The sequence below is a fragment of the Mycteria americana genome, chromosome 1, assembly GCF_035582795.1.
Source record: "Mycteria americana isolate JAX WOST 10 ecotype Jacksonville Zoo and Gardens chromosome 1, USCA_MyAme_1.0, whole genome shotgun sequence".
Lineage (NCBI taxonomy): Eukaryota > Metazoa > Chordata > Aves > Ciconiiformes > Ciconiidae > Mycteria > Mycteria americana.
In genome coordinates this window covers 211,627,638-211,643,317 of record NC_134365.1, presented here as the reverse complement: position 1 = coordinate 211,643,317, position 15,680 = coordinate 211,627,638, and the positions used below count along the sequence as shown (strand labels likewise).

The window sequence follows — 15,680 nt, the reverse complement described above, 5'->3', positions numbered from 1 at the left end:
TATGTACTTATAACCATACAGACAGGCATAGAGCATTTCTTCTCCCAAGTCTGAATATTTTAAAACTTTTGTGACAGCTATGAAATCCTGCTGCAGCAGGATGAATAAAAAGTTGATTTGCTTGTAGTTTACCAGAAGAACTATTCTGGCCTGCCAGGATAAGCAGTTCTTTAGTGTATCTCCACAGTTGCACTAAATACATTAGATCCTTTCCATATATATTTTGACTGTGGAAGGATGACTCCAAAGTACAAATCAGAGTTTGAATCAGCTAAAAAACCTGGCAGAGATGGATAACAAAGGAAGCTATTGCTTTATTGCTTCATGTCAAAGATACAGTCATGGGTTAAGGGATGTGCAAATTTGTGGAGCCACATGTGGAAATCTCAGTGCCCCCTTCTGCTGCACACTGACGAGCTGTGGGGCTTTTGTCCAAATGACTTGTCTGTCAGCTACGCAGAGGCTCACTTGAATTACAGCCTCACAAAAGGTTTAAGTGTGTTCAGAGAAGAGATATACTCTGCGTACAGCAGAATGCTGTGTGTCACATAGAATGAATTAAAATAGCCGAAAGAACCAAGTAGAAAATACAAGGCAGCCTATAGAATATTTAACCCTCTGTTATAATTTCAGAAATAATTACTTGCCAAGAATGTGGGGGGTTTTTTTCGAAAAAAAAAAAAAAATCTATAGAAAACATCATATTCTCTGTTAAATTCTGCAGACCTTACCTTTAAATAGAATATAGTTCTGCAGTGCAGAACCCTGTAAGACTTAAAATGTGACTGTATATTGCAGCTGTTATTCCTGTTAATGTTACCTACTAAAGTCATTAATAAAGATCGCCATGCATCATTTTCTAAGAGTGCTACAGGCAGTACTGTAAATCGTTTACTGCATAGACCTCTCAAACAAATGTTTGACAAAGGAGGGGAGGATGTTAAAGATTAAATTGACTGTGCTGTACATCAAGCAAGACATTTACAGTCATTGCCATATTTGTAGTCAGCCCATGTCCACTTTCAAACCTACAGTGGTAATTTTTCTTTTTCCAGAAAATACTTACAGTGCCAGGTGATTTCAGCTATGCTTACTATGAGCCCTACTTGGCTTGTACTAAAGTGTGAGAGCCATAAGATTCTTTCTTTCATTACTTTCGGACATATATTCTATGACAGGTTGATTTCTTCCTTTATACATTGTAAATAAAATACCTATGCTCAAAAAATACAGTAGTTTTTGAATATGATAAGAGTCCTGCAATACACAAGAACCGCCAATATTCAGAAAGTGATGGGTAGGAAGGTGCTGACTTTTCATTGTTAAAATCATCACCTGCATGTATTAAGTAAATGAATTTGGTAAGCAAAACAAGAGACGCCTGTCCATTCCCAGCACGTGGCTCTCCCTCTGTTCAAGCTCTGGCTGCAAATCAACAGAAGCAAGGGCAGGAGGGCCTTTTTTCCTGCACTTAAAGGCTACTTTCATAGCAGCCACACACAGACGTCCAAAGGTAGAAGCTGACCCTGCATCTACGAAGTTCCTTATTGCAACCAAGAAAAGGCTAACTGTTGTGGAAGTCGTATATTCCTGAGAATTCATATATTAAGCAGCAATAGTAGTATTGTGGTTTGCATTACTGTAGACAGTGTTTGCAAATCTTTTAAGATTAGGGCAATCAAAACAGGTTTATTTAGACACTTTTAGAAGTTATATAGAAGTTTTATCCAAACCCCATGGAATGCAGGAAGTTCCTTTGACATTGACAGGCTTTAAAGTAAGCCCTTGACATGCTCAGCTTGATAGATGTTAAGAATTTAGGAGGTTTTGAAGAACCATAAGGTAATTGCGTCGCACAAGTATTTATGCAAATTTAAAACGCAGTATTTATCTGTCCCTTCAGATTACTTAGTTTATGAAGTTAGTAGTAGTTCTGAATTCACCTATTCTTGGGCAAGATTAGATTCCATACTAATAAAAGATTTTTAGGAAAGAGTTGACACTAGTATTCAAAATAATTTTATCCAAATTATGCTCTTCCCCAAATACAAAAGGACATGGATGTTTTGCCCAATTTTAAATTATAAATAGCAACTGGCTATTTAGAATATTAAGCTTCTTCTTTCTTCAATTGGGTAATGTCAAGAAATACAGTCAAATTATTATTGATTTTCAAAATTTCTTCACTTTGCGTTCTTCCTGTCCAGAGCAAGTAATCCACTTCCCCCCGCCCCCCGGACATATGTACGTCCAGATGCAACAGGACTTGTGTAGTCAGAAGAAAGGAGGATAGGAAGAGGAGGATAGGTTTTGTCAGCCTGGGCAAGGCGCACAATAGGATGTGAGATCTCAGAAACATGAGGAGGAACATGGGGACAGGGCAAGTCTGCCTATGCCATACAATCAGGCTGGCAGCATGTCCTGTGCCATATGAGGATGAAAAGTCCAGCTGTCACTCCGTAGCCCAGGAATGGCTTTTTCTTATTTTGTCTCCTAGGGAACTCTACCTCCTTAAATTTGCTTCTCATCGGTGTGCTGGGGCAAAAGGAGTGCGTAGCTTCATGTCATTTGTTTTCTCATATCCCTAAATCCCCTGCACAGGACGCTTTGTGAGAAAATGACTGGCTTGAGAGTCACAACACCAATTATAAACCAGTTACTGCTCATAATAGTTGGTTTTTATAATATGTTGCCATGGGTTTTAAGGCAGCCTTTGAAGAAGAACCATAATGGTTTTGCTACATACTTGTCCAAAGGACGTCTCTTCTGTGAAGGTTTTATTTTTTTTGTTTTTATTGTTAAGACTTTCTTTGCTTGTACTGAAGTGTGAGATCAATAATTGTCTTTCATTACTCTCGTATTGCTGAAGATCATGCTTTACACTGTATCCCTGACAGTATTTTAACTTATTGCAGGAGGACTCTGCCCAGGATCTAACGATCCCTGTCTGGAGAAGCCGTGTCCAGGGGACATGCAGTGTGTGGGGTATGAAGCTAACCGGAGACCGTTCATCTGCCAGTGCCCACCAGGAAAGCTTGGCGAATGCTCAGGTGCACGTCACAGCGGTAAAGGGGGATATACTTGAACAACAAAGTGCTGCCATTCTCATTTTGTAGGTAGAGGTGCCACTGAAGTCAACAGAAGATGTACTGCTTCACCCTTCTGAGCACTGGCACTTGGCGCATCTGTTTATAAGCCCTGTAAAATATTTGGCTATGGGGCTGTATGAAGACCATGATCCAATTTCCATTGGGAAATTCCCACTGACTTGGTTGAATCCCAGATCAGTAAAACAGGCTGCTGAGAAAAGAGGACTTTTCCTAGAGGCTGTTATGCCAGATGTTTTCCTGCCATGGGCAGAGTTCTATAATTAACTCTTCTGCTTACGATTTAGATTACTAAAATTCCAGTCTTTATTAATGAAAACTCTACACCATCCAAGAAGAAAGTTTCAGGACATTTGTTAGTCCTCTGCAGCTGTGTTGTTCCCTGGGATACAAAGAGCCTGGTGGAGAGCCTGTGAAGTGGAGCTTTCTGTTGACTTCAGTGAATCCAGGGCTGCTTGACAGAAGACATGTGCTATTTCCCTGATGAAAACACAGCAGATACTGAGCTGTATCACTGTGGTCCTGGGCAGTGGTTGCAGGGAACTCATTGCAAGGGTTTGGCTGGCATCTGCTCACACCTAACTTTATATCCATAACTCAACTCCCTGATGTACAGGCATGGTTATCTTTGACTCCCTCTGTTATCAGTGAGGCAACATAGGTGCCCCCAGGGGTGTATAACCTTAAAAATGCTGAATACTTGGAGAAACCTCTCTTTTTTATAAGTATGGAGAAATAGAACTTTCCTCCATCCCCTGAAAAATAATTTTCCCCAAATATACAATATGTTTTTGTAGTAGGTGCCAGCTTTTTTTCCCATCAAAGTTGGGTTTTATTTATTTCTTCCTAGACATTCTCATTAGCTCTATAAATTCTTTAATTAACTTGACAGTTGAGGAATTATTTCATGTGTCACTAAAAGAACATGTGTCTTTTCAAATTGGTTATTTCAGGCCATGCTTCCCTTAGCTTTGCTGGGAATAGCTACATTAAATACCGGGTTTCTGAAAATAGCAAGAAAGAGGAATTCAAGTTGGCTCTCCGTCTGCGAACCCTGCAAAGCAATGGGATTATAATGTACACCAGAGCAAATCCCTGTATAATTCTGAAGGTAATTAAAATAACTTATCTTTTCCGCAGTTGTTTTTCTTGATTCTGTGTTTTCTGTTGGCTCTTGATTTGGGGAATGCTGTTCTCATTTCAGCTTAGATTGAGAAGATGAAGTCTGATCTGTTTCATGCCAACAGGGAAAAACAACAATTTTGACAATGGCACCACCAACAACAATCAAAAAAGCAGCTTGTTAGTGGTACTTTACTTGGAAAATGCTCCATTGGGTGCTGATCATTATAAGAACATTATGTGTGTCTGCATGCAGGAGCCTATCTGCATGAGATGTAAGATTTGGCCATTTATATGACCATATAGTCAAAGCGATGCATGCTGAAATAGCTGTTCTTCCCCTGTGTCCGTGCCTATGGTTAGAGGATATGCCCTCACTGCTGTCAAGTTAATTCCAGGAACCAACTGCTTAGAACGTGTCTCCTACTGAATGTGAAGGTTCCTGCACTCTGTGAATGAAGATTATTTGTTGAGAGAGGCATGGGGTAGCTGGCGATTGATATCCAGTCAATATTTAGTTGATAAGCTCTCCATGCATTTTCGTTCTTTGTTGGGTTTCCGTGGAATGGCAAATATCTGCTGGGTGGAAAGGGAGTGCTAGGCTCATCCAAGAGCCTGCATGTACAGTATTTCTGCTAGAGCCTCTAAGGCACAAAATTAAGACACTGACTTTTGTAACTCAGCCATGTCCTATAATTCAGCAGTGGGAGAAATGGCACAGAGCCTTTTGTGTCTGTATTTGTAATCTTTAGAGTTCTTTTGGCTGAATGCTTAGGTAATGTTGAAACGGCTAGATGAGTTATTAATGGGCAACAAATAATTTTATAGCTGTTAGACTGAAATATTTCATGAGCAGGAGTACTGTCTGTCATTCACTGGGGGCTCTCAGCGTTGTTCAGATTTGTACAAGACAATTAAGCTCTGCTTTGAGACACATAGAAGTGCACAGTTTGAACTTTTCAGTATAGCTTTTTGTTAAAAAAAAACAAAACAAAACTGCAGGCTTGAAGACCTTCTTTGAAGTCTTCATCGTGGTTACTCTCAGCATATATCAGTAGGGAACATTTGCAATTTTGTAGTTTTGAAAAATGCTTGAAAAAAACAAATGGCCCTGGTGAAAGGTGCCACGTGAAAACAATAGGACATGATACAGAGACAGGCTGTAATGGAGTTAGAATGATGATAGGAGAATTTATTTTGTTAGAGTTTAGTGTCTAACACTATCATGATTAAGGAGTCCAGCAGGTCAGGTCATAGGCAACTGAGTGGAAATCTCCAGCTGAAGCTGGGAGATCTTGCCACCAAGAGGACAATTCATGCTATTACAAAAAAATAAATGAGAGCCCCTCATTGCAGTCACCTGGGTTGAGGTTTTAGTTGTGGGGTAGGAATTATGTGTTTTCAGTCACTGCTTCACACAATCACGATCATTTTGCTTTGGAAGATACTGGGAGGAAAAAATAATACTTGAAGGAGCAGCGACAAGAGCTGCGGCTACTCTGCTCCCATCTCAGGGGTCAACCAGGTCATGCTCTTTTTTGCTTCCTAGCTCTAAGAAAGGATTTCCAGCTCTGAACCCATCTCATGTGGCACTTAGTAGAGAGCTTCAGACACAGCTGCCGCTTCATGTGTCTGATGAGAGAGGGCCAGGGTCTTGTACGTGGTGTTATGGATGCAAGGGCTCCACTTTCTCCCATGCATTGGGCAGGGAAGGACAGAGGGAATTCCACTCCCAGAGCCTCATGCTTGGCTTTTAGGTAGGGCAGGATTTGGTGTTGCAGTGGGTACGTCCTTTTCCCAGGTCTAGCCCTTGGCTTCTATAAGCATAGGGCTTAAAGAAAAGTAAAGCATTACATTCAGCATGTTTTTTTAAGAAATGGCATCACTTAAAGAATCAGGAATTGCTAGGGTTTTGTTCGTGAAGGTCATTTAGCAGAGGAACATCAGACTAAGGTCTCACGAAAGTGCTCTAAGGAAGATGAATGGCATTATGCTCAAGGGATGTAGCTGTAGCAGCTCAGGGATGGCAGCTGACTCAAACTGTGCTTTGGGGATCCCTAACTGAGATGCTTTCAAGCAAGTTACCCTCAGCCTTCCTAAGCATATGTTTTTTCATTTGTAAACCAGAGGTAAGGCCTTCTTAGTTTTGTTTTGGTTTTTTTTAACCAGGTATATATGTTGTGAGATAGGGAAGTGCTCAGAAATGAGGCCATTAAGTAGATTAATTGGAGGTCTATAAATGTGAAGTTGTTATCATTTGAGCATTGCTTTCAATTAAATTAAACATGAGGAGAAGCTTTCCAAATAGAGGATAAAGGATGGGATCCTGTGCTCTTTTGAGCACTCTGGCTTCACTCCAGCAAAGCACTTAATCACTTGCTTAACTTCCTGTATTTGAAGGCAATTGGAACTACTCACATACCTTAATTTTAAGCATGTACTTAAGTATCTGCTGGATTAGCACCAGAGGGCCCACCACCAACACTGAGCTCCAAACAAAGACAGAGGTGGAAGAAATTTAGACCAACCACATAGTACGAGCCCATGGGAGAATAAGCAGAAACCACCACCACTGTTGGGGCATATAGTGGCATTGATTTTTTTGAAGCAAGTCTCCACCATTGCAGTCTATTAAAAATTAATGCTGCAATATCGTTTTCAGTATTTAAATGACCGTCTTAATTTTGGGAGCTCATACATTTGTGATAACTCCGGGGATGGAAATATTTCATAATCATAACACGGTGTCCTTCTTGGATGAATAATAAATTCCATAGAGCAAACTGTTTGTCTACTACTTTGCTGAAAGCCTACCAGCTACATTGTGTTGATACAATATAATAAGGGTGTTATTTATTCAGCTGTTTTTAATAAAGCAACTCGTCCATCGATTTTGAGAGGTTGGCTATTTTTTTCATTGCGTGCTCTTGCTTTTAAGACAATTGGAGCAAAATGAGATGCAGGTCGATGGCCTTTTTTTTTCCCTTTGAAAAGATTACGTGTGCCAAAAACAGTATCACCATTTCCTTTTTCCTATGTAGCATCTATCTGCGAAAAGTAATATTTAACAATTTAAAGCATTACGAGGCCATAGCAGAAGAGAATTCCATAACTTATTTCTCTTTTTTCAAGGAATATAATGGAGATTCAACTTGTTTTGTGAAATTTAAAGGATTAAAAATAGGTAAAGAACGACTTTCCCATCATGCTATAAATATAGCTATTAAAGGGTAAAAGGCAAGCATATGTTCCCCTGTCCAGGCAGTTACTGTGAAATTTTGCATGGTTTAGTTAAGTGTATATTATACATTTTGATGCATTACTGCTACATGGCTTATGCTGGATAAGGCTGAAGCTTGGATATGATCCCAGTTATGGTTAGAGTTGAAACGAGTAATATTTTAATTAAATATACTGTTTTACACAAACGAACCTGAAATGTAATTCAGCTAACGAAATATTTCCCCAGACAGATTAGTAGGCAGCATGCTGTATCCATGGTGTGTGACTGCAGATGGACTGTGTGAGCCTAAGGTGGTCTCAGAAGAACCATTTGATCATTTTATTACCTATGTTGATACACAAATATGGATGTTAGCCAAACATCTTAGCCAGGCTAATACTCTAATATAATTTACAATATGTGTTTGGCTCAATTTTGCTCATTGAATGAAACTGTTGAAATGTAACAGATTGCATCAGCTTTTGGAACCCTGTCTGTTCTTTGTACTCTTATACAGGTGAGGAATTATTTACCCATTTTATGCAGGTGAGGAATTTTGTATCTGTAAGAGCATACATGCTTGAGTATGCATTAACCTCACTGTCCTAGTAGGTGTAATGAGAGGTACCGCAACTAAGCCCAGAAAACGCTGCAGAGCGGAAGCTTGGTGGGAATTTTCTGCCCAGCTAGGATGAGCTCTGCTCTGCTTTCACCTTGGTGCAGAGGGTCTCTGCTGGTGCCGTGCGCCGCACTGGCGAGGGGCTGCAGAGTTTGCATCTCTCTGCTGTGAGATGGAGTAACTCAAGCTCTCTGCTGTGTTGCATCACATAGATTGAGAAAAAAGCGGTGCCACACATTCAGTCCTGAACTGAGAGTCTGATGCTACCCACCCTCAATCAGACCAGTCATCCCACTGAGGTTATCGTCTGGATAACTGCTGAGCCTGGGCAACAGCATTGGCCTTTCATTGGATTTCCATACTATTTGCTCGAATGTACCTCATTTAGTAAGAAATTAGCTTGAAGTTCGGCTTTTCTTGGTACCAAGGCCGAGGCTATAATCAAAGAGCCCTGTCTGAGGATTGAACAGTGTCCCTGACATCACTGCGGTTACAGGGAATCACGGGAACTCCAGGGATTACTTGCTGAACCAAAGACCTGTGGTTGAGTTCTCCATGCTTAGGAGTGGAGAGATCATTTTGCCCTGTTGAGTGGAGGACCCTTTTCCTCCCTGCGTGGCCAGCTTAGCTGCTAAATAGGCAGGACAGGAGCCCTTTGCAGCCCTGGCTCCTTGCAGGCTGTTCCTGCTCTTCCTCCTCCTCCTAGAGGCATGGGGCCATCAGGGGACAAATATTTCCTCCCTGCCCACTACAGCAAGGCCTGTGACCATCTGATTGATGGAAGTATTTTTATGGTCCCACTGCTAGGGGTATCTGGGCACGACACAGTCTTTAATGTATGTATCCGTAAAGCAGTGGTGTGAGGTAGGGAAATGACGTTATTGCTCTTTTACTGATGGAGACCTGAAACTAATGACTTGCTTGAGATCCCAGAGGAAGAGTGTTGCAGAGTGTGGATTCCCATGCATATCTATCACATCTTAGACTAGTACTGTAAGCGTTGAACCATCCTTTCCATCTTTCACTCTAGCCTAAGGTGGAGGTTACTAGTGCTTTTTTAATAAAAGGAAGGAAACATAGCCTTTCAGACAATATATATTTACTGTGTATGTCAGATCATCTGCTGGTAAAAAGAAATAAAAGTGGATGAGAAAGATGTATAAAACATATTTTAATGGCAAATCTTTTAGATCATCGTTTCCCATATACAAATGGTGTAATATTTATCCCAGGTGCTCATATGTGGTGTTGTATTTATAAAGATAATTGGAAAAGCATGTTCTGTGAGTAAGGGTAATAGACATGCAGGCAGTAGGTCCTTCAGGGTATAAGTAGTCTTAGGGGAGGTATATGTATATTATACACAATCAGTAGAACAGTTTCCATAGGAAAAAGCCTTTTGAATAAGAAGCAAGTTAACTGCTTATTCGATGATGGCTGGTTTTCAAAGTGTAATATGTTGGCATGTATTTTTCTGTTTGATTTGTATTCCTGTTGAGCTAGACCACACTTTCTGAGCAGCAGCTTCAAGGTTTGTGGACTATTTTGTTGCACAGGGAGAAAAGAAACTATTGCTCTATCTCTGGAGAGAAACCAGCTCAGTTTATCAGAGCATCTTGTTTACTGAGATTCCTCCTGAGCAGATGCTTTAATAGGCCCAATTTCAATCTACAGAAATAGTTTACAGCTGAGTTTTGAGTCCTGTAAGAAAAGATTTTTTAATGAAAAATGATCCAGACTTATTTTTCTATGCATCCATTAGCCTTTTTTGATTGAGCTGTAGGAGTACCAAGCAACATCCATCCCTCAAGCATGTTGTATTACAGTCATAGTTCTCATTTCTTCTCAGTTTCATTACATCCTACAGGTCAAGGACTTAAAAATAACCAGCTGCCCATAGCAGGGGCTAATTCTTGCTCTTCTGGCTCCTTCTACATGTCTATTCCTCTAACACCCCTCATGCCATGCACAGTAAGTAGGTAGCTGGCATGTATAGGGTCCTTGTCACGTGCTTAGCATCTCTGTGTCCACCCGGTCCAAGTGATTGCAGAGTGGTGGAGTGGGCACCCCAACTGCCCAGTGTGACTTGGCTTGAGGTTACAGCCCATTTCAAATTCAGCCGGTCGAGAGACTGAGGTCTGGAAAAGAGAAGGAAGTCCATCATCAGAACTCAAGAATTTACCCTTAGCTTTTCTCCAGGTAGTTTTGTGAACCTCTAAGGACAATAAAATGCTGATAATGACACAACAGCAGAGTCTGCTCCTGTAGATTAATAGTGTCCCGTTTACCTTCAAGCCACATCAGAAAATCTGGTAGAGAAGAGTTTGAGCACCAGTTCAGACACATGCCAAGGGATGTCTCTAGCTAGCACAGTTTTAAATGATTATTCATGCCAGAAACGGCCAGAAATGGCCAAAGACATATCGACACAATGCGGCATCCTCACATCTGCATTAGCCTTGCCAATTCAGCAGGCCACCAAAGCTCGGAGGGGTTCTTACATTGACAGCTATGGCAACTCTGCTCTGCTCTGGGGGAGAGCAGTAGGGTTGTGTTGTAGATAAACCAGGGAGAGGACAATGTGTGCTGCAGGGAAGGATGAAAAAGGACACAGCGCCTGAACTTTTCAGAGGGATAAATAATGGGACAGAACTGTCTTGAGATGGGGTTTGCAGAAATAAATACTTCCTAGAGCATGACATAAAGGTAAAATAATTGCAAGAGCTTTCGGGGAGCTTGAATCCAATTAATGTGTCATAAGAAATTATTTCCAGCCTTGTCAGCCGTTTCAAACTTATCTGCCATCTGTTAGAGAAACCTAAAATCTTTGGGTAAACTGCTAATCAGGAAAGCAGCACTTCATACCTATTCCCTCACTGTGCATTTTGCCAGCCCCAGCAGGCTAGCACAGATTTTCCCTTTATGAGGACTTCAGATGGGTGAGGGACAGGAGGGAGAGTGAGAAATCCTACCAATCCCTCTAAAGCCATGAACCCAGGATAAATATGAGGAAAGAAAGAAAAGTAAAAGCCATCTTATATCATCTGTGAGGCATACACAGAGCAGGTCGTGTAGCATCTGTGAGGTATACACAGAGCAGGTAGTGTAGCACCCTTTTGGTCAATCAGAATCTTACTGTTGTACTTAGGGAAACTGAACTTACGACACTTAGGGACAAATCCACACCTTGCTGAGATGCTCCAAAAGGTTACAGAGGCACAGGACGTGTGCATGAGCAGAGCACCTAACATGCCCAGCTGAAAGCGGTGGCCATTGACTTTGCCACAAGCCTCTCTCAAACACTCCGCGGTGGTCCCTTGCCCTGACTGTCCTTTTGGTAGCATCAACCACTGGGAGCAGAATCGCAGCACACGGGTGGATGGCGGGACTTGCTCAGAGAGACACGACTGCTCAGCAGCAGAGCCAAGAGCAGAACATGGGTCCTCCGGTCCATGCCTTGTTCAGTGAGACACACTGTTATCCCGGTCCTCACCTGTGTTCTGCATCTATATTTTTTTCTATGTTTTCAGTTTGCTTGCAGTAACTGGCTTTGGTTAAATTCTAAGCTGATATTTATCATCTTTTTTTTTTTTTTGCTGATGATAAAGGCACAGCTTTTTGCTATTTTAGTGTTATATAGGAGAACAGCTTTCACACTGTATAGAGACTGTCTAGAAGTCCTCTGTGTTTCCACATTCTCCGTGAGACTGTATTATGAGATGGCTGAGTGCCTGAAGCACTTTGATTTGTTTTCCTCCCACAGATTGTCGATGGCAAACTGTGGTTCCAGTTGGACTGCGGAAGTGGACCGGGAATCCTGGGAATTTCTGGCAGGGCCGTTAATGATGGAAGCTGGCACTCGGTCTTCCTGGAGCTGAATCGCAATTTCACAAGCTTGTCCCTGGACGACAGCTACGTGGAGCGCCGCAAAGCCCCCCTCTATTTCCAAACTCTGAGCACAGATAGCTCCGTCTACTTCGGCGCCCAGGTCCAAGTGGATAACGTCCGCAGCCTGACCGACAAGAGAACAACGCAGGTCTTGAGCGGCTTTCAGGGCTGCCTGGATTCAGTTGTCCTAAATAACAACGAACTGCCACTCCAAAACAAGCGCAGCAGCTTTGCAGAAGTGGTTGGCCTGACCGAATTAAAGCTTGGCTGCGTCCTCTACCCCGATGCCTGCGAGAGGCATCCCTGCCAGAACGGCGGCACCTGTACCAGCGTGCCATCTGGTGGTAAATATTTTGCATTACTTTATGGGTTTCCCCCTCCCCATTTTCCTGTATAATTTATTGCCAGAGATGGTTTTATGCAGCAACATGCTTGAAAAATCTCATGAACTCTATAAAACTCTGATAGGTATTGCAAATTGTGTAAAAGCTGTTTGCTCTATAAATAACGGTGAAATGGTGCCCCTTCTCATTGCATTAGTGTTCCAGGAGGAAATTGATTTATTGGCTGTTAGGATAATCCCATTTCTATAGAAACCAATAGAATTACAATTACTGTAATGCTCAGCTGGATTTTTCAGGATCCATTTACAACATCAAAGGCTGTACACAAAGATGGTGATTTCAAACGTCCGTCACAGATGCAATGGCACTGTTGCCTTTCTCTGTTCCTGAAGCTGTCACAAATAATTATTGAGCTGTCCACAAACACCTTGGTCCTTTTGTGAGTGAGTAATTTGATTACATGTCTGCATGGAAAATAGTGAGTCCGCCCCATTAGAACCCCACCTGAAGTATATTTTACAGCTTCCTCGGAGGCCCGAGTGCTTCACGTCTAAGTAATGTTATCCAAAGTTTATAGGGCATTGATTTAAACTGTACTCGTGCTGGAGTTTCCTATCCAGTGGTTATATGGTGGCTTCTGTGATTGGGTGCCAGTGACTTACTACCCAGTAATGTAGTGCGCAAGTTACCAGACCATAAGAACAGTCAGCATCTTAGCAGGAAAAAAAGCAAATGGCATACATGTAGGAGCCTTCCTCTAGGACTGTTCTGTCTCTGCAGCGTACAAGTTTCCCTTCCAGCTTCCCATACTGTATTAGCAGGCAGCACTGCTCACCTTTTCTGGCAGACTAAAACTTCCTCCAAAAAGGAGGATGCTCAACAGAGAGGTCTTCTGCAAGTTCAGAGCTTTCCACCCACTTATTGTCAGTGGTTTTGGTCACGGTTCCCTAGGGAAGTTCCCACTAAACTCTTTTTTATGGAGCACTTAACCACTGTCCAGGACTTTCTGCTTGGAAAGTTCTCTTTCACCTGTAATTGTTATTTCTGTTTTTCATTGTTTTAAGCTTTGTTCTCATATTTCCTTTCTGATCACCCTCCCCCAAGCAGATTTTTCTAAACTTTAGGAACTTTCTAAACTTTAAAACAGTTTAGTTTTCAAGGCTGAAACCGACTGTCAGACAAAAGTTTCTCATTTGGATAATCCTGCCCTTATAGAGTAAGCCCTGACAATGTGGATTTTCTGATGCTGAGATATCTCAGCTAGCATCTCCCCTGCATCCTTGGCTTTGATTCAGCCACCGCTTCTCCTATGCCAGGGCAGAGGGTGCATCAGGACGCTATTGGCTTTGCTGTCAGTCGAAGGAGATGGGAGGAATGAAATGTAGCACTGGCAAGCCAGGACGTTATGTGCAGCACAAGGACAAATGCTGCTTGTGTGTGTCGTTAAGGGTCTTCATTTACCAAGGGAAGGAAAGAAAAGGAGAGCTGCACAACAAGGGCAAAAGAAAATCATTGAGGCAGACAGATGCTGCAGCCACTGAGAGAATTGCTAAGCAAGATTATTTAAATCCCTAGGAAATACTGCTGTAATATGTACATGGACGTAACATGGCTTTGATTCAGACTCCATACTTAATAAATGAGGTTAACCATTCGCCAGGCTAGCATCCTAGGAAGCATGAGAACAGCTCCTTCTATTGATTTTATTTGAGTCTATTTACAGTATTGCTCAGCAATCTCGTGATGAGTAAATTGAAACCTTTCTAACGAAATGCTTTACAGTAATTCTTTTTCTCCCAGCACCATGTGCATGCCAAGTCAAACTGAGGGGAGCAGTGGGGCAGGGGAGACACAGGCGGCGCTGAAGATTAGACCCTTTTTATTACTGGAATGGCACGCACCGTTTTCATGTCAACATAATTCGCTGCTGCAAAGCAGCCATGGAACTGATTTAACTCGCCTGCGTTCCTGCCTCGGTGAGGGGGCATGTGCCCTGTGGGGATGTTTCGGCTGCCTGCCATTAAAAAATCTGTTTGCTGTTTTTACTGCCTCAGCAGTGTATGTAAATAAAGGATTGTTATAAAGCCATAATTCCGGCACAATGGGCCCTGACCATGTATCGGTGGTTCTGCAGCCCAGCCCACAAGGAGAAGGCATGGGCATTTTTGTTTCCACCAGGCAAAGCGATTCTGTTGTTACTGCCCTCCATATGCAAAAAGGCCATGTAATTAAATTCCGTAGAGCGGAGAGCCCAACAGCATTGCCAATCCTGGTTGCGGAGCCACAAATTGCAACATGCATTTAAGAATCATCAGCCATTGTATTCACTGACATAGATGTTAGCAGCTGACTTTCATTTAAAATAGAAAAAAAAAGTAAGAACTCTTCATTTTTTATCTTAAGAAAGAAAATGGCAGCTTTTTTCTTTTTTGATGGGTGGAAGCATTCAAAAATATACTGTGAAAAGGTCCTTTTCCCAATCCCAGGGCATTCAGTAACATCAGGATCTCTTGACTAATATTTTCTATTATATTATCCTCCTATTAAAGTTTCTGGAGAATAATGTTCCTTTTCCTAAACAGAGAGTATTTGGCATAATGATAGGATTTGTTTTAATAAATAAATCCTCTAATTTGAATTTTACAGAGCAGATTTCATATACCGTTCACATCCTTTTTCTTAGAAAAACCCTACTGTGCTTTACAAGGAAATTAAGAGAGAGAAAAAGAAAGCTCAGATTTATAGCTAACTTTAAAAGGAAACAGTCAAGCAAAGGTTACCCAACATTATAACATGAAAGAGTTGCTGGCTACATGCCAGAAATCAAAGGGGCCGTGTCTAATTTACATATAATTTGCATAAATTGATCATCTAAAACACAAACCTCAATAATAGTATTCCTGTTGTGAGATCTTCCTTTCAACAGAAATGCCTACTGCCCTGTTCACCATTAATAAAAAGCTGCCTCTGATTACCTTCTACTTCACCCCGCAGTTATGGGAATAGGGTAATATTACGGCCCTGTTTGTGGAATTGCTAAAGCGATGCTTTGCACGCACTAGGAGCGTCCACGCTGCTGCTGTTAGGGTTCGTATGGCCAAGGCCACAGCAACTTCAAAGCTCCTGACTCCGGGACAGTGCTGTGCATGGGCTGCACAGAGCTTGGGACTGATTGCAAAGGTATTGCCCCAAAAGGAGAGTTGGCACAGGGCTAGTTGACCCATGCTGGCTCTTTCTGTCTGACCTCTCTGCATATTGAACAGGAGGACAAGATGTGAATCTTAGCCTGCAGAAGAATGTATGGGTAGCTCTGAATGTATGGGTAGCTCTCTGCATATTGAACAGGAGGACAAGATGTGAATCTTAGCCTGCAGAAG

General features: G+C 41.9%; 1 protein-coding gene across 1 annotated transcript in view; it reads left to right on the top strand.

The window, feature by feature from the left end:
* Window positions 1-15,680, top strand: part of FAT3 (FAT atypical cadherin 3) — a 330,887-nt gene that overhangs the window by 294,343 nt on the left and 20,864 nt on the right. Inside the window, exons 19-21 of the mRNA XM_075491129.1 lie at window positions 2,916-3,050; window positions 4,061-4,218; window positions 11,835-12,303. Of these exons, the coding sequence (XP_075347244.1) occupies window positions 2,916-3,050; window positions 4,061-4,218; window positions 11,835-12,303 (762 nt within the window). The remainder of the gene's footprint in view (window positions 1-2,915; window positions 3,051-4,060; window positions 4,219-11,834; window positions 12,304-15,680) is intronic.